The sequence below is a fragment of the Herpailurus yagouaroundi genome, unplaced genomic scaffold, assembly GCF_014898765.1.
Source record: "Herpailurus yagouaroundi ecotype Mexico unplaced genomic scaffold, PumYag 28, whole genome shotgun sequence".
Classification (NCBI taxonomy): Eukaryota; Metazoa; Chordata; class Mammalia; order Carnivora; family Felidae; genus Herpailurus; species Herpailurus yagouaroundi.
The window spans coordinates 4,284,000-4,310,284 of NW_024412376.1; the positions used below are offsets into that span (position 1 = coordinate 4,284,000).

General features: G+C 40.4%; 1 protein-coding gene across 1 annotated transcript in view; it reads right to left on the bottom strand.

Annotated features, from left to right (window-relative positions):
• Positions 1 to 1,269: 1,269 nt before the first annotated feature.
• The window catches only part of IDO2 (indoleamine 2,3-dioxygenase 2), a 64,958-nt gene continuing 39,942 nt past the window's right edge, over positions 1,270 to 26,285 (bottom strand). The window contains exons 6-8 of the mRNA XM_040490377.1: positions 12,109 to 12,160; positions 5,741 to 5,889; positions 1,270 to 4,321 (exon numbers count right to left, since the gene is read on the bottom strand). Of these exons, the coding sequence (XP_040346311.1) occupies positions 3,966 to 4,321; positions 5,741 to 5,889; positions 12,109 to 12,160 (557 nt within the window). The 3' untranslated portion in view covers positions 1,270 to 3,965. The remainder of the gene's footprint in view (positions 4,322 to 5,740; positions 5,890 to 12,108; positions 12,161 to 26,285) is intronic.

The window sequence follows — 26,285 nt, forward strand, 5'->3', positions numbered from 1 at the left end:
AAACCCAGGAGAGAAGACTCTGTACACACACCCTTGAGGCCATGTGTGCAAGGTATTTGGGCGTTCCAGGCATCCAGAGCATGATATGGAAAATGGTGGTAATAGAAGTGGTAAGAGGGCAGGTCTAGTGACCAAATTGCATTGCCTGAATCTGACTTACTTTTAGCACTGGAAGTCTCATGTTCTGTAAACCCCTTCACTGGGGTATTAAAAAAAAAGCTCCGTTTTTCAACCTTGTGTCAAAAATTAAAAGAAGAGTGAAAAATCCATATGCCTGTAACACTGCTTTAGTATCGAATGGGTATGGTGCTGATCATCCCTCTCCTGTGGTCTTTGTTACTGGGTTTTCCCTTGACCCCTGATGTTGGCAACCGTAGTTCCTGGTTCACAGTGACGTATGACTCACTGCGGCTCACTCTGACCGACGTGACCCGTGACGTGACCCAAGCAAGCGTCTGAAGCGGGTCCTAATCTTAAATAGGAACAGCTGTCGGGGCTTGTGCCCATGGATGACCAAGATAGTAAAAGTGTGATTTTTCACATTGTGAGTATTGTGAGCATGTTTCCTTAACTCTTCTGAAAAGCATAGATAATAAAAATGAAAACAATTACATAGTATTTGTTTAAATAGTCTTACTAATTACCACTTACTGCCACTGTGAACTAGCCAATTGTTTTGTTTAAATAATAGCATTTATGCAACAGAGGCGTAAGTAGTGCTGAATATTGTAATATATTTTCAAATGGATGTTTATTTTTCATATTTTAATGACAAATCAATAACACTTGTGTGTGCCTGTAATTAATTTTTATTATTATTGTTATTATTATCATTATTGGTATTTTGTCTACTATGGGTACCTCTGAGTATGGGTACCTCTATGAGAACCTCTGATGGGTTCTTTAAAAAGTTGATCGTCCTAAAGGCAAGTTCTACTGGCCCCAGGACTCCTTGCCTTGCGAAGAAGGACATGGCCTGTGAGGGGTCGGAGTCAGTCTAAGGTAAATGCTCCCTGTACAGTGCAGGTCAAATTCTGACTGATACCTTAAAAAGAATGTGGACAATTAAAGGCAAATACCATAATTGAGTTTGGTTTGAAACCTATGCAGCTGCCATAGAACCATGTGGGCCAATAGATTTGTGAGTTTACAAAGGAAATTACTTTGCAAGAAAAAATCATTTATTTTTGATGATGCTTACATACAAAAACTCAGTTTTTAATGTTGCTGAGAAGCAGATGCTAAACTGCAAAAATTAACTAGCAATTACATTTCAGAAAGCAATGATATCCGACTTCTTTATTAAGTTTACTGTTAAGTGAACAAAGAAAGAGAAGAGTGTTTCTTCCATTAGCAAAGCAAATAGGACATCTGTGCATAAGAAAATGCAAGACAGAATTTGGTGGGTGAAATTCACTGTTGTGGAAGAAATAATTGCTTTCAGGTACTGCAAGTTTTATATCCCAGATCTTAAATTGGATAGGATCTCACAGGTTTCAAGCATTTCTTTATGGTTGGTGTTTAGTTTTATTTTTATTTTAACCCTATATAGATTGTGTTGAAACAACAAAAAACAAATTTCAGACTAACAACAAGGGAAGAAAAACTCAGTCTCTGAGACTGTCTTTGCTGGACACTCTGTAAATTGAGAGTTTGAGGATCCTGTTCACCTGCATGCAGTCTAAGGAAAGTATAGGGTCTCTGTGCCCCACAGCATGAAGACTGAATGTTACTCATGCCATCTAACTGGTGTTCCTTTATGATTTTTGTTGGCTTGCTTTTAAAATCATCCCTGAGTCCTTTCTAATGTCTTCTAAAAATGACTAAACTAATCCTAACTGCACTTGGGCACAGGATAAAAAAGAATCAGTGTTCCCTTGTCACCAGAAGGCTTAGGTGTGTGGGGGGGTGGGGGTTAGGTGAAGGTGACTCTTATGTACAAGGTTTAAGACTTTAAGGCTTTGCCCCCTTCCCAGGTGAAGATTAGCCCTATAAGGTCAACCTCGAAACAGCGGGTTGTTATTTTTATTAAAAGAGACAATGGTTTCATTCTACACAGATCACCTGGTATAAAGAGCCTTTAGCTGTCAATATAGTCAGATTTTTGTGGGCAGTATTCCATCCTTCTCTCTAGGGGTTTCCATCCAGTGTACTGCCTGTATCCCTACCCAGCATCTCCTGGGGAGAAACTATACATCATTTTTGTACCTCCTGCCCATCATTACAAAAGAGGATTCTTCTCTAATAGAAATGTGGTGAGGGTGTGTATCAGATACCATAACTTTACCCTGATTCAGTTTCTTGTAAAGGAGGCTTGTGATAGCTAATTCTATGTCATCTTGGCTTGTCCATGATACCCAGATATTTGGTCACACATTATTTTGTACGGTTTTGTGAGGGTATTTTGTTTGGATGAGGCAAACATTTAAATTAATGGACTTTGAGTAAAGCAGATTGCTGTCCATAATGTGAGTGGGCCTCACCCAATCAGTTGAGGGCCTGAATAGAACAAAGACTGACCTTCACTGAGCAGAAAGGAATTCTACCAGCAGTCAGTCTTTAGATGGTGATTCCCTGAGTCTCCAGGCTGCTGGTCTACCCTGCAGATTTTGGAATTTCCAACCTCTATAATCACATAAGCCAATTTGTTAAAATTTCTCTTCCTCCCCCCCCCCTCCACTATATATACAGTAAAAGTGGGGTTTAAGGGCCTGGGCAATGTTGGAAGTGGTCAGATGTTTTTCCAAGTGATATGACAAGACTTTGAAGGCTGAGTAATCTGAAAGGCTTGTTTCAAAGGATTAAACAAGCTGCAAGTTCCATTTGACCAGTACTCATACGGGGAGGGGAACTGCTCAGCAGATGCTAACTTGAGCAGAGGCTGCTCCTGATGATCAGGTCCTTCTCCTTGAGGCCATGATTCTAGATTGGCCCTGTGGAATGTAGATACTGTCTCAGATATATGTGTGTGCGCAAAGTGTGGGGCTGGGGGGGGGGGGGGGGGGGGGGCAGGCCTAAATTAATGGAGTTTATCTTAAATTGGCAAGATTAAAGTTTTCTAGCTTTTGCTATCAGATGAAATGAGATCTTGAGATAGAAAATAAATCAATAAAAAGTTACATTTATTTGTAAACTAAACATGTGAGTTTACTATTTATTCCTGTTTCGATCATTTACTTCCAATGGGTCAATTAATTCATTTTACAACTATAAACTTTCGGTGTAGGAAGAAAGAATCATTCTTCCAAAAATAAAGAATGAAACTAAAACAGAATTTGCAAATTGATGAACCATGCCAAAGAGCCTCATCCGTTCGTTCCCACATCGTTAACTATTCATTGTTACACTTGTGACTTCCAAGTCTTATGTGAGCCTCCTCTTTCCTCCACATCGCCCCTGGAGCATTTCCAACCTCCTGCCACAAACTCAGCACACTCAGGGAAAGGAAAGCTGGATGGGGACCACAAAAATTCTCTGCTCTAATCCCTAAACCAGTGCTCAGTAGGAACGTAATAAGTCGTTGACTGACTGAATGAATGAATGCATGCACGAGTATTTAGTTTGCTTTTTAAAGAAATCAAAAAGGGGATCTGTCCACAGGCAATTTGGTTTGTTTTTTGAAATTTAGATTGATTTTCTATTCTTTGAAAATTGAATAGGGGTACACGGGCTCCTCTGTGGGGTTCTGAATGAGGAAGTGTCCAAAGCTGTTTGCTATTAACCAGTAATTAGATAGGGAAAGGAAAATCTCTGACTAGCCATGGAAATTCTCCTCTGTGAAGACTAACAGCTCTCAACAAGGGAGAAGATGGTGTTCTGGAGAGCAGGAACATAAACAGGGCTGAGGTTCCTGTCAGATAACTCCAGACATTCTCATTCTCCAGGCCTACGTGCCCTCCAGTGGGAGAAAGGGCCAGGGGAAACCCGAGTTTCTGGTTTTGCATTCTTGGGAAGAGGGCAGTCTCTTAATCACTTTGGTGGAGAATTGCCTCTAAGGTCTTATCCCTAACACTCTTCAGGAAGCTCAGGACTACAGTCCCACCTGTGCCCCTCTCTTCTAAGGCTAGTGGTGGCCCAGGGACATAGTTCGGCCTCCTGCCCTTTGCTTTGGTGGCTGCTGTGATGAGGTATTTGGTCACCACAGTGATGTGATAGCTGCGTAGCTCTGCCAGGGCCTCCACACACTGGTTATAGGCTGTCAGAAGTTGGCCATTTCCAGAGGACAGAATGTGGTCTCTCAGTGAAGGAGTTGAGTGAATTTCTTCTATAAAGGCCTTGTGGGAAGGAGGCATGTACTCCCTCATCCTGTGCAGAAAATCAGCTGAAAGAAACAAACCAGAACTATGTCATAGCTCCACACGGAAAGATGCGAGAGCCTGTCTGGTTTTCCAGACATCAGTGCAATGAAAACTTGCTGTCATCTAACTTTCCAATCCACTCTGCTGGCTCTTTTGCTTGTAGACTACAAATACTACATTCCTGAATATTGATGGGGAAGGAAAAAAGAAGCAAGTACATCTCAGATAACTGAGTTGGAACCATATCTACCAGTCAATGTGTAAATATGTATCATTTACCCAAGGTAGGCAAAGTATCTTGATGAGACTATCGTCATGAGAGATATCTACAAATGTAAGGCATAAACCCTTAAACCGATTTGCTAAATACTCTCCTGAATTTTGCTTTGTTTGGAGAGTGCTAAGGAAGGGGAAATTAATAGAATTTATAAGGGCAAGAAAATAAAGAGTGAGCAACTGTTGGGGCGCCTGGGTGGCTCAGTCAGTTAAGCGTCCGACTTCGGCTCAGGTCATGATCTCACGGTTTGTGGTTGGAGCCCTGTGTCGGGCTCTGTGCTGACAGGTCAGAGCCTGGAGCCTGCTTCGGATTCTGTGTCTCATTCTCTCTTTGCCCCTCTCCCACTTGTGCTCTCTCTCTGTCTCTCAAAAATAAATAAATGTAAAAAAAAATATTTTAATAAAAAAAAAGAATGAGCAATGTTTTTGTAATAATAGCCTCTTGAAGTCAAGTTGTTTAAAAATCAAATCAATAGATATTTATAGGAAATACAGATAGATTGATCTTTTATAGGAAATTCATTATGTGTTTAATATCATCATAGTTCTTGATAAGTGACTTTTGTGGATGAGACTGGACGCTATTTGACTGCACACCAAATTCTAGTCATTTTTTCCCCTAAGTCCGACTTGAAAATGCCATACTCTGAAGTGCCTTTTTGCAGCTGTTAAACATCAGCTTGATGCTGGCAGGTAAGGAAATGAACAATTTCAAGCTTCTAAACTGGTAGACCTATCTTCTGGTCTAAATAGACTTGACTTGAAGTTGCAGCATTTTTACGGGGAAGGGCTTTGGTGAGGAGCTCAGACCCATCATCAGCCATATCCAGACTTTGTAACTTAATTCCACAGTCTTCAAACTCCGTATCTCTCCCCCATTTTAGACAAAGCAGGCTATTGCCTAGGATCCAAACAAAACTATGGGGAACAGTTGGATATATGGCAATGTTTTAAGATATGGAAATGGAAACCAAATATCCTGCTGAGATCAAATATTAACTGACTTGACACAATAACATCTGGCAGGCACACAGCCTCCTGGTTGACTTAGAGAAGTATAGACTTCATGACATTTTAATTTACACTTGGTCTTATCAATTGGTAAAGACATCTCTGTTCTTCCTCCCTGTTAAGGGACAGAAAGAAAAAGAAAATGTCTGACTTACCACTTTCCTTGCTGTGACAAATGCCTAAGAACTCATCAAAGGCATGAAGCACTGTGCTCTGAGCTGCACTCCCCCCAGAGTATTTCAGGGGCTCTGGGGAGACTCCTTCATAGATCAACCCCACTGGCATTGCTGGGTTATCCTTCCATCTAAGCAAGAGTAAAAGTCAAAGAGAAGAAGTGGGTGCTAGGAGTTAAGAGCATATTTTCTGATACAGCAACAGTGAGTAAGAAAGCAAACACAATTTCAACGGTGTTTTTAGAGCAAAAGACTGGGTATCTTTGTAGAATATATACTTAAGCATACTTCAACTTCATAACAGGCCATTGAATACAGCCCTTCCTTTCCCCAGTTGGAGGATTATTCCAGAAGAGTAAAGGAATCCTTGACATTGATCCTATGACATATTTATTAGAAAAATTCAGTCATAAAGATGACATCAGTGCTGCTCAATAGGAATAATTTAGGGGTTCTGGAATAATCTTCACTCCTTCTGCTCATCTCAACCTTAATCACCTGATACCTTTAACTCCACAAGTAGAGCTTTGTAAGTAAGTACACACACACACACACACACACACACACACACACACACGCCCCTTTGTTTTTCCCTGTAACAGTTTTAACAGTTGTCATGTTGAACTACCAGTGTTAAATAATGCATGACTTTGTGGGAATACCTTTGTCAAATACATTCTTGACAGCACGTGTTGATAATGAGGGCAGCAACAAAGAGAACACAATACAATCTTGCAGGTTACCAGAGGGACAGGTAGATGGACTGGAATTGAGGCTCTGGTCTTGCTCAGATGAAGTGGGTTTTCCCCGCTTCCTCTCCTCTCTTATCTCCTTTCTTCTCCCCTTCTGTCTCCCTGATTCCATTTCTTTGCCTTTTTGTGTCTGAAAATCCCTAGTTCTACCTCCAACTATTTTACTCATTTCCCTGTCACATTTTTTATAGAGTCTTAAACAATTACAGAATGTATGTGCTGACTCCATAAGATAAACAATGGCACCAAGAACACGTTATTGTACTTCCAATGTGTTAGTCTATAAACTCTCTTCACATTCATTTTCTTTTTTTAATGTTTACTTATTTATTTTTGGGAGAAAGAGAGAGAGCATAGGCAGGGGAAGGGAATAGAGAAAGAAAGGAAGACACAGAATCTGAAGCAGGCTCCAGGCTCTGAGCTGTCAGCATAGCGGGGCTCGAACTCACAAATTGTGAGATCAAGACCTGAGCCAAAGTTGGACAACCGACTGAGCCACCCAGGTGCCCCTCACCTTCATTTTCTAACTTGACCTCTTTTGAGTAGATGAAGGCAGGTGTCTAAAAACCCATTTTACAGATAAGCAAACAAAGGCTCTGAGCAGTTAATTCTCCAGGGCCACACTGTTCAAAAATGGGAAAACCAGAACTTAAATCCCAAACTTGTACTTCTCTATGTTCATTTTCTCAAGACCCCCACATATGGATTTCCACTTTTACTAAGGAATAGAATCTTTTTTCTCTTATTGCCAGGAATGAGCCACTGTCCCTGCTTTGAACGTTTAAATAACAGGCTTACAGTGGAAGATGTCTCATCTTCTTCCTATAATTCTAAAAGTCATTTTGCTCAAGAGAAGGAAAATGCATCACACACATAAAAAAAGCTGTAGCCAGACTGCTCAGCTGGCTGTTCATGACCTTTGTCAAATACTTCCTTATGGTAGGAAATGCTATAAGGAGCTGCGTTGTTTGCATTGGAGAATGGTTTGGTCAGCCGTTCTACGGTTTCCACTGGATGAACGTCAAAATGGCCTTTTTAGGTGGGGTGACATCACTCTGGAAACAGATGAGGCATAGACAGCAGAGCAGGGGGAGAGCAAAGGAAGGAGTCTGATCATAAGAGGAGAACATGAGGTAGCTCTTGGGTAAGAGGGCTCTATTTCAGGCAGATAGAAAATTTAATCTCAACTTTGATATTTATTAACTGTGAGCCTTGGTTAATCAACCTCTCTGAGCCTCTAGTTCCTCACCCAAGTGATATTAGGATCTACCTTATTGAGTTCTCGTGGGAGCCAATTAAAATAATACCTGCTCAGTGCGTGGAACATATTAAGCATTTGCTAAATATTAGCCATTTTACATTATTTAGAGTGAGTTGGAATCCCGCTCCCTCCATTCATTATTTTGTACATTTGTACACACCTTCCTGAGACTTAGTCCTAATTTGCACCTACTTCCTAAAGCTGCTGCATAATTAAATGGGTTCCAGAGAATTTTCGTGACTTGTCAGAGTTCAGGACACTGCTCCAATGAAATTTCTAAACAGCATTTTAGAAATATTTGGAAATAGGGAAGAAATATTGAAAGCGTGAGTAAGTGGAAGAGAGGCAGTGGTCACACTGGTTCAGGGTTGTCTCTGCCATGTTGTGGATGATCTCAGATGGTCACTTTGGTCTCTTTCAACAGTCCCTCCTCATCATGACCACTTTGGTGTTGGACTTTCTCAGAGCTCAGTTTATGGGATTCTTGCTACTCTCACTTCCCAAGTGCTCTTATCTACTTCACTGATTTAAAAACCAACTATATTAGGAGTCTTTAAAAGTGTACACTTCTACCTGGACCATTCCCCTACGTTCCAGACTCATATATTAAACTGCCAACTTACAGATATCTCCACAGAAATGGACATGTCCCAAACTGAGCTCCAGATATCCCCTCCCTTTTGCCAAATTTCTTCCTCCTACAGTCTTCCCCATCAGAGAAAATGGCAGCTCTATTCTTTCAGTGGATTGGGCCAAAACCCTAGAGTCATCTTCGACTGATCCCATTTTCTTCCTTCCTCCTGCAAACCAATAGCAGATCCCATCAACTCTACCTTCAGTCATTTCCAGAACTGAACATTACTCAATGCCTCTTCGGCCACCACCCTAGTCCAAGCCATCACCCTGATTGTGGGCATAGCTTCTTGAACATTTTCCTGGCTTCCATTCTTGCTCTTCAATTATCTATTTTCCACGTTAGAAAATAGAGCGATGAGTTGAATTAAGACAGATCATTTCATTTGTCTCCAGACTTGCCTCTGCTGCCCTTGTCTCTCAGAAAGTAGCCAACAAGCCCTGACATGATCTGGTCTTCTGCTGTCACTTGTATCTTTCTCATTCTCCCCCATACACACTGCATTCCAGTGCTGCTATCTTCCTTGCAACAATTCCTCCACGACAAGCATGCTCCAATGTAAGGACCATTGCAATTTTTATTCCTTTTGCTTGTAACAAGTATCCAGGTAGCTTAGTCCTCACTGCCTTCAGTTATCTGCACAAATGAAGTATGGCATTCCCAGACCATAATAAATAAGTAAGAAACTTACACCACCTCTCCCTAATACTCCATGATGCCCTGTATCCTACTTTACATTTTCCCGTATCACTTATTGTTGTAACATATATTGTATAATACTTTTTAAATTATATTTCTTTATGCATGATCTGATTCCCACCATTGAAATGTAAGCTCCACAAGAATAAAGTTGCTGTTTTGTTTTATTGCAACATTCCCTGCACCAGGAACTGTGCCTGGCATATGGTAAGCACTCACTAAATAGTTGATTAATGAATGAATGAATGAATGAACGAATGAATGAAAAAACTATTATTCTATAATTCTGTGTTATATATCTAGAATATATAAACCCAAATGTTTTTCTGGAAAGGACCCGCCAGCTTTAAAGAACCATCGGATGCTCAAATGGCCAGGAGACATCAATATTTTTTTGGTGCCCCAACATGAAGCGGATGTGTTAAAGCCACATTGAATGTGACAGAGAAGACACCAGAATGTAAGTCAAAAAAGATAAAACAAGGGGATCTACTTTCAAAAGCCATGTTCTCCACCTGTGATACAATTGGTCTGAGGGAGGGGAAATAGGGTTTCTCTGAGCAGTCCCTTACACTCTCAGGCCCAAACTAATGGTTGCAAAGGAAAGCAATTACTTTCCTTTCAAATCTCTGTAGGCAAGGTTATTTTTAGTCTTTCTCATAGCCTATTTTTAGGAAATCCAAGAAATATAAACAGAAGAAAAAAAGAAAGAAATGACATTTTTCCACAGGGGCTAACTTCCATGTGAAATTTAATGTGAGTGGGAAATGGAAAGAATAAGTTTAATCTACAAATGATGAAACGCCTAAATAAAAATGTTTTTAAAAAGTAAATGAAAACAATAAATCAAACATGGGACACATCAAGAACATAGGAGGAGATTTCAATTTTCCAAGACAATCCCATTGGGAACTCTCAAAAATCCAGATGACTTTGGCCATCAACACTTTCAATACATTTAAGATTTGGTGCTGGTCACTTAGTTGCACTACATGAGAAATATTTTTGACGCTCAGACCGACGGGAGGCGTTTATGTAGATCACAGATAAAATGCATCACTGACCCAGAACTTATTTTAATGAAAACATAATCACCCTCTAGTGACCATTTAATCATGATAGGCAGAAATTGAAAAAGATAGTCCCAAGATTTCCATTCTCATTCCTAGAACTGTTCATATTATAAGCTATCAATACCTGTCAATATGATATACAGCAAGGCAAAAGAGATGTTGCAGATATAATTAAGGTTACTAATCAGTTGACTTTAACATAGGGAGTTACTCTACATTGTCTAGGCGAGCTGAATCTAGTAACATAAGACCTTGGCAGAGGTTTTCTCTGGCTAGTCGCAGAAGGAGAAGTCAGAGAGATTTAAGTACTAGAAGGATTGGAAGTATCATTGCTGCATTGGAGGATACCGTGTGATAAGGATTGCAGGAAGTCTAAGCTGAAAGCAGATCCTATCTGACAGCCAGCAAGGAAACAGAGACCTCAGTTCCAAAACCACGAAGACTTGGATTCTACCAAAAACCTGAACGAGTTTGGAAGTGAATGATTCCCCAGGTTCTCCTGATAATAGCTCAGCCCAGCAGATAGCTTGACCTCAGCATTTTGAGACCCTAAGCAGAGAACCAAGCTGAGTTTGCCTGGCCTTCTGGTCTACAGAAATGTAAGATAATAAATGTATGTTGTTTAAAACTGCTGTTTTAATTTGTTAAAACAGCAGTTTTTTGTTATGGTTTTCTGTTATGTTTGTGATTTGTTATGTAACAATGGAAGACTAATACACATTTAGAGAGCAAAGTGAAACACAAAGAGATTTTCCAGAATTACTTCGTAAACCCCAATGTATTTAAAATGTTTAAAAGACTTTTTTTTCCTCTAATTTTACCAAAACATATCTGCATATTTTGTTTTACATTTGTCGCTAGAATCACTATTGCACAATCAGATCTTTGTCTTAACCCTGATTACATGTAAAATGTGCACACAACGAGAAGAGTTCTGAACACAGATAACCTCTCTGGGGAGGATTTTGGGATCGAATGGGTATACAGCAAAAGCCTGAATTCTGAGAAACACTCCCAATTCCATTCCACACTCTTCACCATTTTTCTTGTTTCCTCATAAACCAGGAACCCATTAACCTCAAGTTATTCTCTAGAGACCCTCCTGCTTCCCCTCTCTACTCCCTAGAGTGAGGAATGCCCACCCAGGCTGGCATCCCCTTGGACTGTCCAGATCCACTCAATCTAGAAAAAACACTGGGTTCATGTTGTCACTCCCTTCTTGCACCCATGTCCCTTCCAGTGCAACTTCATATTCTTTCTGTCTATAGCAATTTGGCACCTCCTGGGTATCAAGATGGAACACTAGGTGAGCCCTATGTCAAATTTTTCACCTCATCCATTCACTACCTCTACTTTTCACTATTAAAAAAGTAAACAAACTTAATTTCTCTCGGTTAATGTGAATGGGAAAGCAATTTGATTAAAACATGTCAAGGTATAATTAGTGTATCTAAAGGAAGAAATGTATCTAAGGGTAGAGTTCTTTATCTGGAAAAATTACAGTCCATGTGACAGAAGAAGAGACCCACAAATATGAACAAATGACTTGGGGTAACTCTTCCAAGAACATTAGAAGAAGGCTTGCAAGTTACTTTCTATGCTCCCATCAGCCTTAGTAACAGGGGAAGAGAATGGATATAAATGAGAGAGCATTGTGGTTACATAGTGGGCTTTTTTTTTCTGCCATCAATATGGGATTCTAAGTGAATACAAATGAATGTAATATGGTGGCCTAAGGACAATTATTCTGACCTTAAATATTCATTTGTCCTGCAGATGGTACCCCACCTCTTTTATCCAAGAATGGATCCAAATGATCACTTTGTTAGCAAGGTTTCTTAGGGTGTTTATTACTATAGGAAGCTTCTGCCTCATAAATTTGGAATATGCTACAGAGGTCTCATGCAGGAAAGCAGTTGAACTGTACTTACCCAGAGAGAAAGATCCGGATGACTGCATAAAATATGTCTGGATCAACATAATCTGGAGAAGCAATCAAAATGTGAACTTTACTACAGGCAAAAAAAGCAATTGGTTACATGTGCACGGGTCCTACTGCTCTCTTGGGGCCACCCCCTCTATCTGATCTGCACGGAAACCTGGAAGGAAGGCAGCAGCAAGAGGGGGATGGAATGTTCTCTTCTGTAGCCCCCTCACTGGCACTGGCCAAACTTTTAAACTATTCCAAATGCTGCCCTTTTCTATTTGTGGTGCTTCCCTTTTCTGGACTTAATAACTACAAAAGAAGAGATCAAGGCCATCTTTGAAAAATTAATATTTTAAACAGACATGATATTTGAGAGAATGTAGGAAGTAGAAAGGAGAAAAGCAGAGAAAAAGAATCACCTCTGTCCAGGCTTTCACAAGAGAGGAAAACTCAAGTTGTCAATGCTCAGGCGAAGTTCTATATAGGCGACCAAAGATGGAGGAGTGGAGAGGCTCTTGCCCAGGGATTGCCACACCAGGTCAGATATAGGCTCATTTAGCTCCATGTTAAGCTGCATTCATTAATCTGTGCAGCTATTTTTGGCTCTAAGCCACTGCTTGGGGATAACTTATTCCACTAGTTTATTAACTTGTATATAAAGAAGGGTGTCCTCACATTTGTACTAAATTTCTTTTCATTAACTTTTGAAGATTGTTCTCTCTTCTTCACATAATGGGGCCCCTCTGTGAGCTGGTATGTTTCTTTTACCTGGATCCTGTCTATGTTTCTTTGTTTCTCTTTGAGAAAAAACAAAACAACACAGCAAAACAAAAACAAAAAAATCCACATCTTTTTTATGAGACCCAAATAATGTCATCTCTATACCATCAGTTATCTTTTCTACCATCATACCTAGTCTCTGTTCCTCTATCTCTATGTTCTCTGAAGGCCCATGTGCTCAGGTAATTCAGATATTCCTTTGGTCCCAGGATTTCCCAATGCTCCTGAGTGGTGTCACATTCTCTCTACTCTTCTGTGACAATGTTCCATGTGCTGGCCTTTTATTGGGCCCTGTTTCCATGTCTTTCCCATCTGGTGCCCTATTCCCACAAAAATGCTAAGCATTATGTACAAATTTTCTCTGAAACAGTAATGACTAGCAATAATTTAATATTTTATCTTCTAAAGTAAAATCATTAGTCAATAGATATAAAATAATTTCAGTGTAAAAAAAGTCAATAGATGTAAAAATATCCATTTATGATTGTAACAAATAAAAAAATTAGCCAATTAGGAATAAGAGGAACAATTTTGAAATGATAAAAAGAATCCACAGAAAGCCATTTCAAGTATACATTTTATACTTGAAAGATTAAAAATAAGTATTTGAAAATGTGGAACAAAACAAGGATCAACACATCCATTCAACAATATGGTGTTAGAAATTTTAGCCAGAAGAATAAGAAATATATATATATATAAAGAAATAAAAGTTATAAGTATTATACATGAAGGAACAAAATAATTCTCAAATAATATGATTTTCACATAGAAGACCCAGATAATCTGCAGATAATCATTAGAACTATTAGAATTAATAATTAGAATAAATTAATAAGAATTTTTTCTATAAACCAGTAACAAACAGGAGTTAGTTAAAATCAAAAGATACCATGTTCACTAGAAACAAAAAATAAAGTAACTATGAAAAAAAAGAAGATATCAAAGTCTCTTATTTTGAACGAAATTAAAGAAAATTTAAGAAATTCAAGAAAAAATTTGTCTCTACTGATGGACAAAAAACTCAGTATCAGTATCAAAGAGAAGAAGTGTATCTAAAAAAGAGTTATCTATCTGGATAAGTTTTAGTTCACATCCAATAGTATGAAGGCATGATTTCCAGTACCTTGTCCGACTACCTTACTTAGCGTTTCTGTGGTATTCTCTGATTGTCCATCTGCCTTGATCATAAGGCAGAAAGACTGGATATAATATCAAAATCATGTAAATTTTCTCCAAATTAATATACAGATTTAATGCAACAGGAGCAAATTTTTTTAATGTTTATTTTTGAGAGAGAGAGAGACAGAGAGAATGAGTGGGAGAGGGTCAGAGAGAGTAAGGGGGACAGAGGATCCGAAGCGGGGTCTGAGCTTAAAGCAGTGAGCTGATGCAGGGCTTGAACTTATGAACCATGAGATCATGACCTGAGCCGAAATGGCACACTCAATTGACTGAGCCACCCAGATGCCCTAGCAAAAATTTTAACAGAGATTTTTTTCAGAGCAGTTTGAAAAGCTGATTGTTTACATGAAAGACAAAATGTTGGAAATAGTACAGGCACCTCTGGGAAAGAAGGGCAAGAGACAGGGGTTTTCTTCACCTGAAAGAGACACTATGAAGCTATAGTTCTGAAGACAAATGATATCTCTGTTGGGAAAGGTAAACAATGACAAAGAGTAGGAAACCTGGAAACAGAGCCAGTCATTTAAGAAAATCTGTTATAAAACAGTGCTAATATTGCAGATTAGTGATTCTTCAAAGAAGGGACACTGAATTTATTTCCTTTGTCATATTACATATAGATAACAATTATATGTGAATTAAGGACTAACATGTGAAAGACAAAACAACAATTTCAGAAGAAAATGCAGCAAAATATACTTATCAACTATGATTATGAAATAATATCTTATGTAAGACTTCCCCAAACACAGACTTTTGCAAAAGAAATGGCAGATACTTTGACTATACGAAAATTAAGAACTTCTGCTTTCAAAAGTCATAAGGCAAACCACAATATTTGCAACACATATAACTAATGAAGATCAGTCTTCTGGGGTTTACAAAAAACTTTTTAAAAATCAGGAAGTAAAAGATAAAAGACCATTAGAAATATAAGGAAACACATGCATTCACAAAAGAGGAACATGCGTGGTGAGCACCCACAAGGACGCACGCACACACACAAACACACACACAGGAGACAGTTAAATCAGGGAATGCAGGAGTGACATCAACATCATGGTAAAATAAAAGTTTTCTACTGTCTTTCCCACAAAGAACACTGGCTTAGACAATCACACACAGACAAGAGGGCCTTTGTGAAAGTCCAGGAATTCAGTGGGGAATTTCCAGCACACCACTGAGCAAAGAGATCCAGAACTGGATGCACTGAAGAGGGTAAGAACATTTCACTGTGCTCACATCACCCCTTCCACAAGGCAGCACAGCTCAGTGCTAAGAGAGATCTCCTAGGGCTGTGATTTTTCCAGTAAGGGAAAATGAGAGCATAAGATTGCGTGCCTGGCTTCCCCAGCTGCAAGGAATGCCGGCGCGCAGACCCACTTCTTTCCCATCCCATCCAGAACACTGAGGTGTCCTGCACAACTAGGGAGCAGAGGAGCCTGGGGGTACGGAGGGACTAGGAGAATGCCACATAGGGCTTTTGGCTGGGGGGTGGGGGATTAAAGGGAGGCAGATTATACTGATCGCCTCACAGATTCCATTAAGAACCCCTCCCATGAGATGCTGGGAATGCTTCACCCGCAGATCACCCTAACTAGCCACGGGTGCCCCTAGGGCTCAGGGTGTCTCACAGCTACACCTTCACCCACTCTGGCCACCTCCTTGCGTGCACTGCTGAAAGCAGAAAGGGTGAGCCTCTGATGTTGATTCGTGAGCTCCTCCAGCAAGGTGGCTGATTCTATGGGACTGGAAGAAAGCACACGACCTGAGCCTTAAACACTGCCCCAGGGAAAGCCAATGTTAGGTGGTCAGCACCTGGCCTGACTTTGCAGACCTAGAAAAGGCATATGGCAATTAAAACTTTTGCCAAGAGGGGCGCCTGGGTGGCGCAGTCGGTTAAGTGTCCGACTTCAGCCAGGTCACGATCTCACGGTCCGTGAGTTCGAGCCCCGCATCAGGCTCTGGGCTGATGGCTCAGAGCCTGGAGCCTGTTTCCGATTCTGTGTCTCCCTCTCTCTCTGCCCTTCCCCCGTTCATGCTCTGTCTCTCTCTGTCCCAAAAATAAATAAACGTTGAAAAAAAAAAATAAATAAAACTTTTGCCAAGAGAGGGAGCAAGAAGTGTGGAGCAGGTGTATGCACAGGAGGTCTGAGAAAGCCTCAGAATCCCCGCCAGGGCTGATGGAAGGTGTTTCTCTCCTGAAACCAGTCAGTAAATACTGGAGAAAGTGAATAAATAACTTCTTCACATAATTCCTGCAGCAATGCCAAGCTTCAAGGAGCACAAAATATCAAGGAAACATGACATTACCAAAAGAAAAAATAATTTCCCAGTAACTGACCCTAAAGAAATGCAGACCTGTGATTTGCCTGATAAAAACAAATCAGAATATATTTTTTAAATTAATTTATTATGTATTTAGAGAGTGTGAGCAGGGAAGAGAGACAGAAGGAAAGAGAGAGAGAATATTAAGCAGGCTCCATGCTTATCACTGAGCCCCCACACAGGCCTCCATCCCGCGACCCTGGAATCATGACGTGAAATCAAGAGTCAGACACTCAACCAACTGGGCCACCTAGATGCCCCCAAAATATCTGTTTTAAGGAAGCTAAGTAAACTACAAGAAAACATAATAAGACAATTCAATGAAATTAAGACAACAACACATGAACACAATGAGAATTTTAACAGAGGAAAAAAAATCAAAAAAGAACAAATTACCAGGAAATATATTTTGGCAACTGACTCTGAACGGTGTTCAGAAAATACCAAGTAGAGAACCTCCTCCTCAATTAACAGTGATCTGGTAAGGTAAGAGAACCACGTATGCACTCTTACTTCTAGGTCTAATGTGTGCACATTTTGGCTAAGAAGGGCAGTTCCTAAAAGCCAATGACACAGAGGACCTAAGAACACACCTGAGTTACATCTCCTCTTTTTCCCTCCATGTGGCTTCCTAGAAGAGCAGGAAAATGACACCAAGGACTGCAGCTTCTGCCCAGATGGCCAAGCGCAGGTTCATTTACTGCCTGGCTAGCCATCACCCAGTGTTTCTAAGGTTGTTGTTCAGCAAAACACAAAACATTTTGGTCAAGCACCTTTTTCTTTTAAATCTAAGTGAGTCTCTAGAGAAATAGAACATCTGCCTTTCACTCATTTGCACTCATCATAATTTTGTGTCATAAGCATTAGTTTGGAAAACCTAAGGAAACTTGCTTTTTAAAGTTTGCAGGAGTAGGGATTTAGATTTTATACTGAGAAGTAGCCTCTACGCAAACAAAAACTCAGCAAATCCTTGCTTTGGATCAAGCACTATAAAACCACAGCCCCTGAATTACTGTAATATTTTCACATTACTTTAGTAATATTCATATGGTCCCACTCAGGAAAGTAACACAACAGGTGCTCAATTACTGACACCTACAACAAAGCATTGTCGATGCATAATCAAACCATCCAGCTGATGGCCACAACCACCAGGCAGTAAATTTTTCGTGTAATTCCAACTTTCAAAGCCACGAATTTCCACTAAATGTCTTACCATCACCTTAAGCATGACATATCTCAAAGCAAGCTCATCATCCTTCCTCCGTGTGCCCATTTACTTTGAAAATCAATCAACCCATCAAGCAGAACTTGATTCAAACTTTCAAGTGACAAATCTTTGCCAGGGGTATCATGATTTTTTTTAACCAGCTTTGAAATCTTATATACATCCTGGACACCTCCTTCTGTCTCTGATCATACCTATACCCTGCCATTTCTTAGTCCTTTTCCTTGATGTCTCTTGTTGGTCTCTTCTGTTGCTGTGACTGCTCTAGCACCTTCTTCTTTCTCCAGATTTAGTAGCATTGTTGGTAAGGTGTAAGCAGCTCTATGTGTCTGGATGAAACCAGGGCTTACTTAAATCTGAAGCATAAGTAGGTGTGAACCAGGCAGAGGGTGAATGGGAAAGAATGTCTGAAACAGAAGAAATAGTGCATAAACAAGCCTTGAAGTAGAGGAAGTTGTAGAGAGCAAAATGGATTCTCTCATGTCAAGCAGGAGACTGCATCAAACAATGACGCAAGTAGTCGAAGGTACCACAGCTACGAGATATTGTCCCGACCAGCATCAGCCCTGACAGCCCAGAACTGATAACAAGCAGGACCAGAGGAGGTCTGCAGGGGCCCAAGAACCATTAAATCCATTTTAAAAGGAGAGGGTTCAGGGGCATCTGGGTAGCTCAGTGGGTTAAGCATCCAACTCTTGATTTCAGCTGAGATCATGATCTCACAGTTTGTGAGACTGAGCCCCACATCTGGGCTGTCAGCATGGAGCCTGAGTGGGATTCTCTCTCTCTCTCTCTCTCTGCCCCTCCTTCACTTGTGCTCTCTCTCACTCCCTCTCAAAATAAGTAAAGAAACTTAAAACAAAAAGAAAAAAGTAAGGGGGGGGGGGGCTTTTGCAGCAAATTATCAGACTCTTCCAACATGACCTCTATGCCTGACCATGAAGAAAAGGCAGCTGCCACTGAAGGCTCTGTCAGATTGATCTCCGAACAAAACCGAGATCCTTCCCCCCTTGAACGTAATAAGCACTAAGTTCCAAGAGCTGACCTGGACCAGACTGAGGCTTTATCTCAACTGTGTGCCCACAGACCAACTTAGCATTTAGTTTGTTCACTTCCTACACCCTTCTGTTATCTTGTTATCTTCTGCCATCTTGTTTGCTTGTTGTCTTCTGTCCTGCTCCGTGTGCCATATAAGAAGCCAATTTTAATCATATGGTGAAACGTCATTGAGTTTGTAATCCTGAACATGTTTTATAACTGTGGTTAACTTTGCTTTATGATTGACTAAAGTTGACACTGTGGAAGGACAAAACTCATGTGTGCACCTTCACACCATGCTTGTGACCGAAGTTCTTTGCAGGAAAGAAAAGCTAGTGTCAGAAAGAACAGGTGAAGGAAAGCATGGTGTCAAATAAAGATAAATTGAAATTAAAATATTCTGGGGTCAGATCATGCTAGGTCTTGCAGAAAGATTGGGATTTTGGCCTTATCCTTAAAATAATGGAAAAATGAGTGCGGGCAATAGGAATGTAATGTGATGGGCATTTATAATTTAAAATTTTCTAGTAGTCATATTTTAAAAGATAAAAAAAAAAGTTGGTAAAATTAATATCAATACTATATTTTAGCTAACCCACCATATCCAAAATATTATAATCTCAAATGATAACCAATATAAAAATTATTATGTTTTCTTGTGATAAGTTTTTGAAATTTTGTCTATATCCTTACAGACTTAAAATTTACTTTACGCTTATAATGCATTTCAACTTGGATGTTCAATTTTCAACAATTAACTGACATATGACCTATTCAGTACTAAAGCTGTGTTTAACAAACAACTATTCTACATTGATTCAGTTTTATTGTTTCAATATCAATTCACTACTATTAAATACAATTAAAAATTTAGTTCCCCAGCTACCCTGGTCACTTTTCAAGTGTTCAGTAGCCACATGTGTCTGGAGGCTACCTTACTGTACTGTGCCAGAAGAGAAACTGAAGAGTTGGGGGAGTAAAAGTGCTTCAGCGTGCACTTTTAAAAGCTGATTCAGGCTTCTGTGTACAGAAGGAAATAGATAAGGTAAAGGGCAGAAGAGAAACTGTTGTAGGGTCCCCTCCCTAAGGAATCTGGTGAGAAAAGACCTCAGGATAAGGGAAGACAACCTCGCTATGTGTGTAAGTGACATCCCTCACGACCCTGTAACATGAGACCACCCAATCAGACCGTATGTCTATACATTACCCATATATAGGAGACAAAGAAGTAGAAAATGCATAAAAGACTACGCCATGTGGCATTCGGAGCTCAGTTTTTCGGGTACAAACCCAACTGAGCCAGTGCTGGCACAAATAAAGTTGCTTCCTGGAAAGAAAGCCTCAGTGTCATAACTGTCTGTGCAAGAAACCTGCTACAAGACCACTGCAGAGTCCTGGCAAGTGATGATGGGAGCCAAGTTCAGAGCAAGCGATGGTAAAAACAGAGAAAAAGGAAGAGATGCAATCGATATTCCAAAAAGAAACTTTCATTTGCAGTAGTGGAGTGTTGTTTCATTCAGATCTGTCCTTCCACTAAAAACAATCCAAAAAGAGGGATAAAGGATGCAAATATCCTAAAGGCATCAAGTAGCTGAAAAGACAGGAAGGAACTGCCAAGCAAAATTTTAAGGGAAAGCAGGAACCCAGAATGGGAGGCAGAAACTAGGGTGGCAAAACCTCTTTTTCCTGAAGTCATTTCCCAATCCAGGTATGCCTGGCCTTGCTTTTAGTGGCTTCTCTGGATGGTAGGTGTCATAAGTAAGACCCCGGCCCCAGCCATGAGGAGGAATTTTACAGGAGACCCTGTTCATATTAAACTGGGAGTCCCAACTACCTATATCTCAACATCAGTGTGCATCAGAGCTCCCAACCCACCACTCCTTGCCCCCAAGAGACAAAATCAAAGTCACCTTGGCACTGAACAAAACAGGATTTAAAAAAATCTGTCTCTGAAAAGTTGTGACCAATTTTTTTTTTTTTTTTTTTTTTACATTCTTAGCCCAACTTTAAATTGTCTAATTGTTACATGGGCCCTCACTTGCTGAACTTGCTTCAAGATGGTCCAGAATTTTAATGTCCCCAAGAACCAGGAAGAACCAAGTACAAATATTTCTCTGCCCTAGTTCCAAAAGACTGTCTATAAACAATGTTCCAAGGACAATGAGCATTATATAGAATGGGGAAAAAAAAAAAAGCAAAACAAATCAAGCCTAAACACACACACAAAAAAACATGACAACCTGACAACCAACAATAGGAAAAAAGAAATAACAAGAAGGAAACAATCAAGTTTCCAATATTAGAATCACACACAAATTATGACACAGCCACAAGTAGTATGTTGAAAAAAACTAAAAGCGAGCTTGGAAATGTCTCTGGGGAACAGAAAAGTATGAAAAATAAACAGGTTAGAAAGTAATAAAATATAACTTCTGGAAATGAGACAATAAAATAAACTTTTCAATATATGTATTCAGCAACAGATTAGAAGCAGTTGACAATGAGTTAATTAGATTAGAAGAATTAATGCAACACAGAGAAATAAAGAGATGGGGAAAAAACAGGAAGGCTAGAAGAGAATGGAAGATAGTGGATCAAGGTCTAACATCCTCAATTAAAGTTGAAGAAGGAAAACAGAAAGAGAGTGGGGAACAATTTGTGAGGATGTGATGGCTAAGGACTTTCCAGAATGATAAGTCGTATCAGTTAAAGAAGCATAATGAAACCAACCCATGATAAACGGAACAACACAGACCCATAAAGAGAAACTCACAAGCAGATCAGAAAAAGATAGGTTTCCCTGACATCTAACTTCTTAGTAGTGACAATGGAAGCTAAAAGATATTGTACGGATTTACTCAACATCTACAGGAATATTGTTGCTAGCAAATATATTCTTTAGGCATTGGAGTGAAACAGGGCAATTTTCAGACGAGAGAGTTAGCCAGCAGCAGGTCCTCACTAGAGGAAATCCTAGTAGCAAAAGAGATGTGTGTAAAGGAGTGAAGGGCAAAAAGAAGGTTATAATAGGTAAGCAAATCTGAGTGAATCTTAACCATATGCAACAATAATAATCACTGTAGATTTCTGGATATTTTTGATGTGTGATATGCAATGTATATTCTTCCTTGTAAGCCTAAAAACATCTTTTGTGAAGACTCATGGATCTCTTCAATATTTTGAGAACTGGTTCTGTGTGGGCATGTTTCTTGATTTTATACATTGACATGAGAAAATAAGATTCAAGGTAAAATATGGTGGGTCAGGTGACTAGGGTATACTGAGATTACTATGTGTAAGTAATCCACGAGTGAAGACAACTTTAGAAATATGAATGGAGTCGTTATTATCCCACAGTATTTAGCAGAGAAGAATCCCAGTGTTGATTATTTTCCACTTTGCTTTATTTATTTTCTATTATTATTATTTTCAAAGTTAACCTTTGATAACTTTGGATAACTTTTATTACTACCAGAGGTTTCTCTCATCAGTACGGTTCTGACTGCAATACCTTCTTCAGACTGCACAGGGAGCTGAAGATCCAGAAATCAGTAGGCTGGGAAGGTAGGGGGAATGACTTTCACCAAGAAAATCCTAATGCCTTAACATAAACCAAGGGTACTGAATTTAATTATTGCCGTTTATAGACCCAAATCATAGAGCTGCCCAACATCTAGACAGTCTCTCTTACTAATTATAAATTAGTAAAAACTTATCAGTTACCAAAAACAAAAAACAAAAAAACAAAACAAAACAAAACAAACCTTTACCAAATATTGTTTTATACAATGTCAACAATGCTTTCAACAAATCTAAAAATATCTTAACTGCATGCCACTTTTAAGCTTTAATTTAAGATAAACAAAAATGGAAACAATAATTTTGTTTCCAAATAGTTGTAGACAAAGTAAGTTTACAGATTAGGTGAAAGGAACAATCCAAATGACAGCCCTGCCTTAGTTTAAAGCTAGGTTCTCTTTTCTGCTTATTATGGATCTTTGATAAGAAATACAATTGCTGAGAAGTCTGTTTTGCTTGCTGTTTGCTATGAGCATTGTGAGGCCTTTCCTGAATGTAACCCGCTGTGTAGTAGAATGGGTTGTAAACCCTCCTAAATGTAGTCTGATATGTAATGGAATGAATGATTGTACATAAACTAACCGGCATTTCTCGCTTCCCTAAACCTGCTTGCTTAGCACATTCCTCACCTACCCCCTTCCCCTTCCCCCTTTTTCCTCCCGCCACAAGTAACGACAAAGCCTTCCCGCCAAAGGACAGACAAAGGACGCCCAATCAGAGAACAACAAATGTCCTTACTTTAAAATCAACTAATCAGGCCCCTCATACTTTGAAACCTCCCTGTGCTATTTGTCTGTCTATAAAAACACTGTACCAACCCTGATCGGGACCTCTTAGCGTCACCTGCAACGAGTGCCCAGAGGTCCAGGTTCGAACCTGCAATAAACGACCCTTGCCGCTTGGCTTTGACTTACGACTCTGGTGGACTTTTGTGGGAGGTTTCGGAACTTCAGGCATTACATAGAAAGAAAATTTCCTTAGGCAAAATTAAGTGAGCCAGCCAGAAGAGGGTAGCAGCAGGAATTCACACTATCATTTAGTACCAACTCACTGAGTAAGAAACCTGACTTAAACACATGCCAAACTCTTAGAAGGAAACATTTTGACTCCTTGCTATCATTAAAGGAAAAATTCTCACAGCCAGCAATCTGTCAAGGAGAAGATGGAAATTGTGTTGATTCAGAAGGAAATACAAGGCAAAACTTTCCGTGGCATTTTGGAGAGAAATTTATCTCTCAGCGTTTCTAAGGAGGAAATTAACTCTTAGAAACAAGAGGTATTCAGAAACCTGCCAAAAGACATGCTTGTGTAATCGGGATGCTTGGAAATCCGAACATATTTTGGCCTTCCAACAGAGCACAATGCCCAGGCCTGGTTGAGCTCTCTGCAAATCACCCAGAAAAGGGGAGCTAGACACGGATCTTACAGGTGCACAGCGCTGACACTCAGCGAGCAATGCACAGTGTGGGTGTAGTCTGGAAGTCTAGTGCTGTGACGGACTTCCGCCTGAAGAGGAGTACGTCTGCACTGAGGACTAGGTTAAGGTTGTGAGGTGGAATCACCTGTGGGCTGGGCAAAGGCCCAGTGATAACATGGGGGTTCTCAGAAATATAAATTGAAGCCTTAAAATAAGGAGTACCTTCTCCTCTGCGTTGGGCATGTTTTCAAGCTATCCTGCCTGGAAATGAGGTAATTATGGAGGAAGGGAGTAGAGCACACAACTCTTGCTAAAGCTGAGCTCAGAAAGAAAAAAAAAAAATTCATGCGCTCCATTTGGGGGTGGGGGTAGAGGCAGCAGAGGGGAAAGTGCTACTGAGCTCTAAAGATCATCAGAAAAAAGTCATCAACTACAAACCAGACACAATGACACAATTTATGTGATTCCTTACACCTGGCAGTTTCCAGGGGCACCTGAGTGGTACAGTTGGTGAAGCGTCCAACTCTTGATCTCAGCTCAGGTCCCGATCTCAGATCTCACAGCTCGTGAGTTCAAGTTCCAGATCAGGCTCTGTGCTGACAGCTTGGAGCCTGCTTGGGATTCTGTCTCTCCCTTTCTCTGCCCCTCTCCAACCTGTTCTCTCTCTCTCTCTCTCTCTCTCTCTCTCTCAAGTAAAACTTAAAACTTAAAAAAAAAAAAAAAACCCTTGAAGTTTCTAGTATTTGTTATTTTTACCATTTCATTTTTCTGTTTACTGTGGCTGCATAACAAACCACTCCCAAGTGAGGGGCATGAAACAACCAGTATATGATGCTCTTGGAATCTGCGGGCTAGAAATTTGGACAGGACACAGGGGACGGGACACAGGACACACTGCGCTTCACAGTATTTGGGCCCCCAGGTGGATGACTAGAAGACTGAGGACGGTTTGAAGGTGGAAATCTAGAGTCATCCAAGGGTTCATTCGCTTCCATGGCAGCTTCCAACTAGAGCACCTACATATGGCCTCTCCGTGAGGCCTGGCGTTCTCACTCGCAGCATGGTGGCCTCAGAGCAGGTGGCATTTTTACGTGGTGACTCAGTATACAAGGTAACAGTTGCATCACCCCCTCTAGCCTTCCCTCAAAGCTCACGCAGCATCACTTCTGCTGGGTGCTATTGATTACGGGCATGTCACAGGCCCACCAATACCACAAGTGAGGACACAGCCTGCACTCCTTGAGGACAGGCACGTCAGAGCCACATTGGAAAGGAGCCTATGAGATGGAAGATTTTGTGCCTTGTTTGGAAAATGCAGCCTGATGCACTCCTGTTTCACTGCGGTGACTACAGATACAACTTTTAGAATAAGTCATGCCTGTGTGGGAAAATTAACTTTTTAACAAAACAAGGAAAGTAGCCCTGCAATCTCCAAGGCACCAGACTCCTGCAGGGGATAATGGAGAGAGAGCACTGGGCTGGCCTGGGCTGAGAAAGTGACTCTGACAATGAGCACTAGGAAAGCTTGTGACTGACAGGACTGTGCCCTCTTACTGCAGCAGGCAGTGTGACAGGGTGAGGGGTCTCTCACAAGTTTCCAGACTACTCACTTCTGTTCTTTCATACTGATGGGGTTTGGGGGTCATGGGGGTCTGGAGCTGACTGCCAAGAAGGAATTCTTGAGGGGTCTTTGGTGCAAAAAGGTGATCCTATGAAAGCACAGGGACAGAACCCTTGGAGAGTAAATGCTGCACTGGGGTTGTGCAGAGTGACTGGTTATATACTATGGAGTTGGGGGGAGGCCTCCAGAGGGACTTTGATATGCTAAAGGGGATGCCTAAGATACCTGAGGCCTTGCTATTGTCAAGCGAAGGTTGTTTTCCCTCTAGTAAGGCATTAACATTATGACCGAAGGGGGTTCCTGGAGAAATGGTACACTCTGTATTTGCCTCAAGTACTTGTAAAGGGGCTGCAGATTATAAAGAAATGTAATTTTACCTGCCATTTCCTTCTTGCCTTTGTTCCCCACATCACGAAGGAGGGAAGGGTAATATTAGGGCTCCAGGAAACTGAGTCCACAGGTTTCTGGAGATTAGGCTACTGATAAGATTGCCTTTTTATTACAATTTACTAAGACATTTGTAAACTTACTAAGACATTTGTAAACTCCTGTCCTGCACGACTATAATTTCTATCCGTTAACCATCTGTTTCCCCTTTCCTTTGTTCTTGGGCAGCCAGAAGTGCCTGAGAAATATCACACATACCCCACCTGAGGTGGGGTGGGGGAGGGGGGATGCAGGGTGTCAGCTTGCCTTATGCTCCCTCATCAATATGATCTGAATGCACCTGCAATGTCACTTCCCTGGTCTTGATATCGTGACTAATAAACTCAGGGTACCTTGTTAAGGCTCAAATCTATGTCACTCAGTTTAGAGAGCTTGTTTGATGTGATCAGGAGGGCTTTAAAATTAAAATTCAGGGAAGTGGAGGAAGTGTGGATCTGAAATATAAAACAGGATGTTGAATGGAAATAATACATAGTCCTGTGACTTCTGATGGACTTCCACTAGTGCAGAGAGTTTGAGATGACAAATAAATTTACTCCCTTAATAAAAAGTAATAAA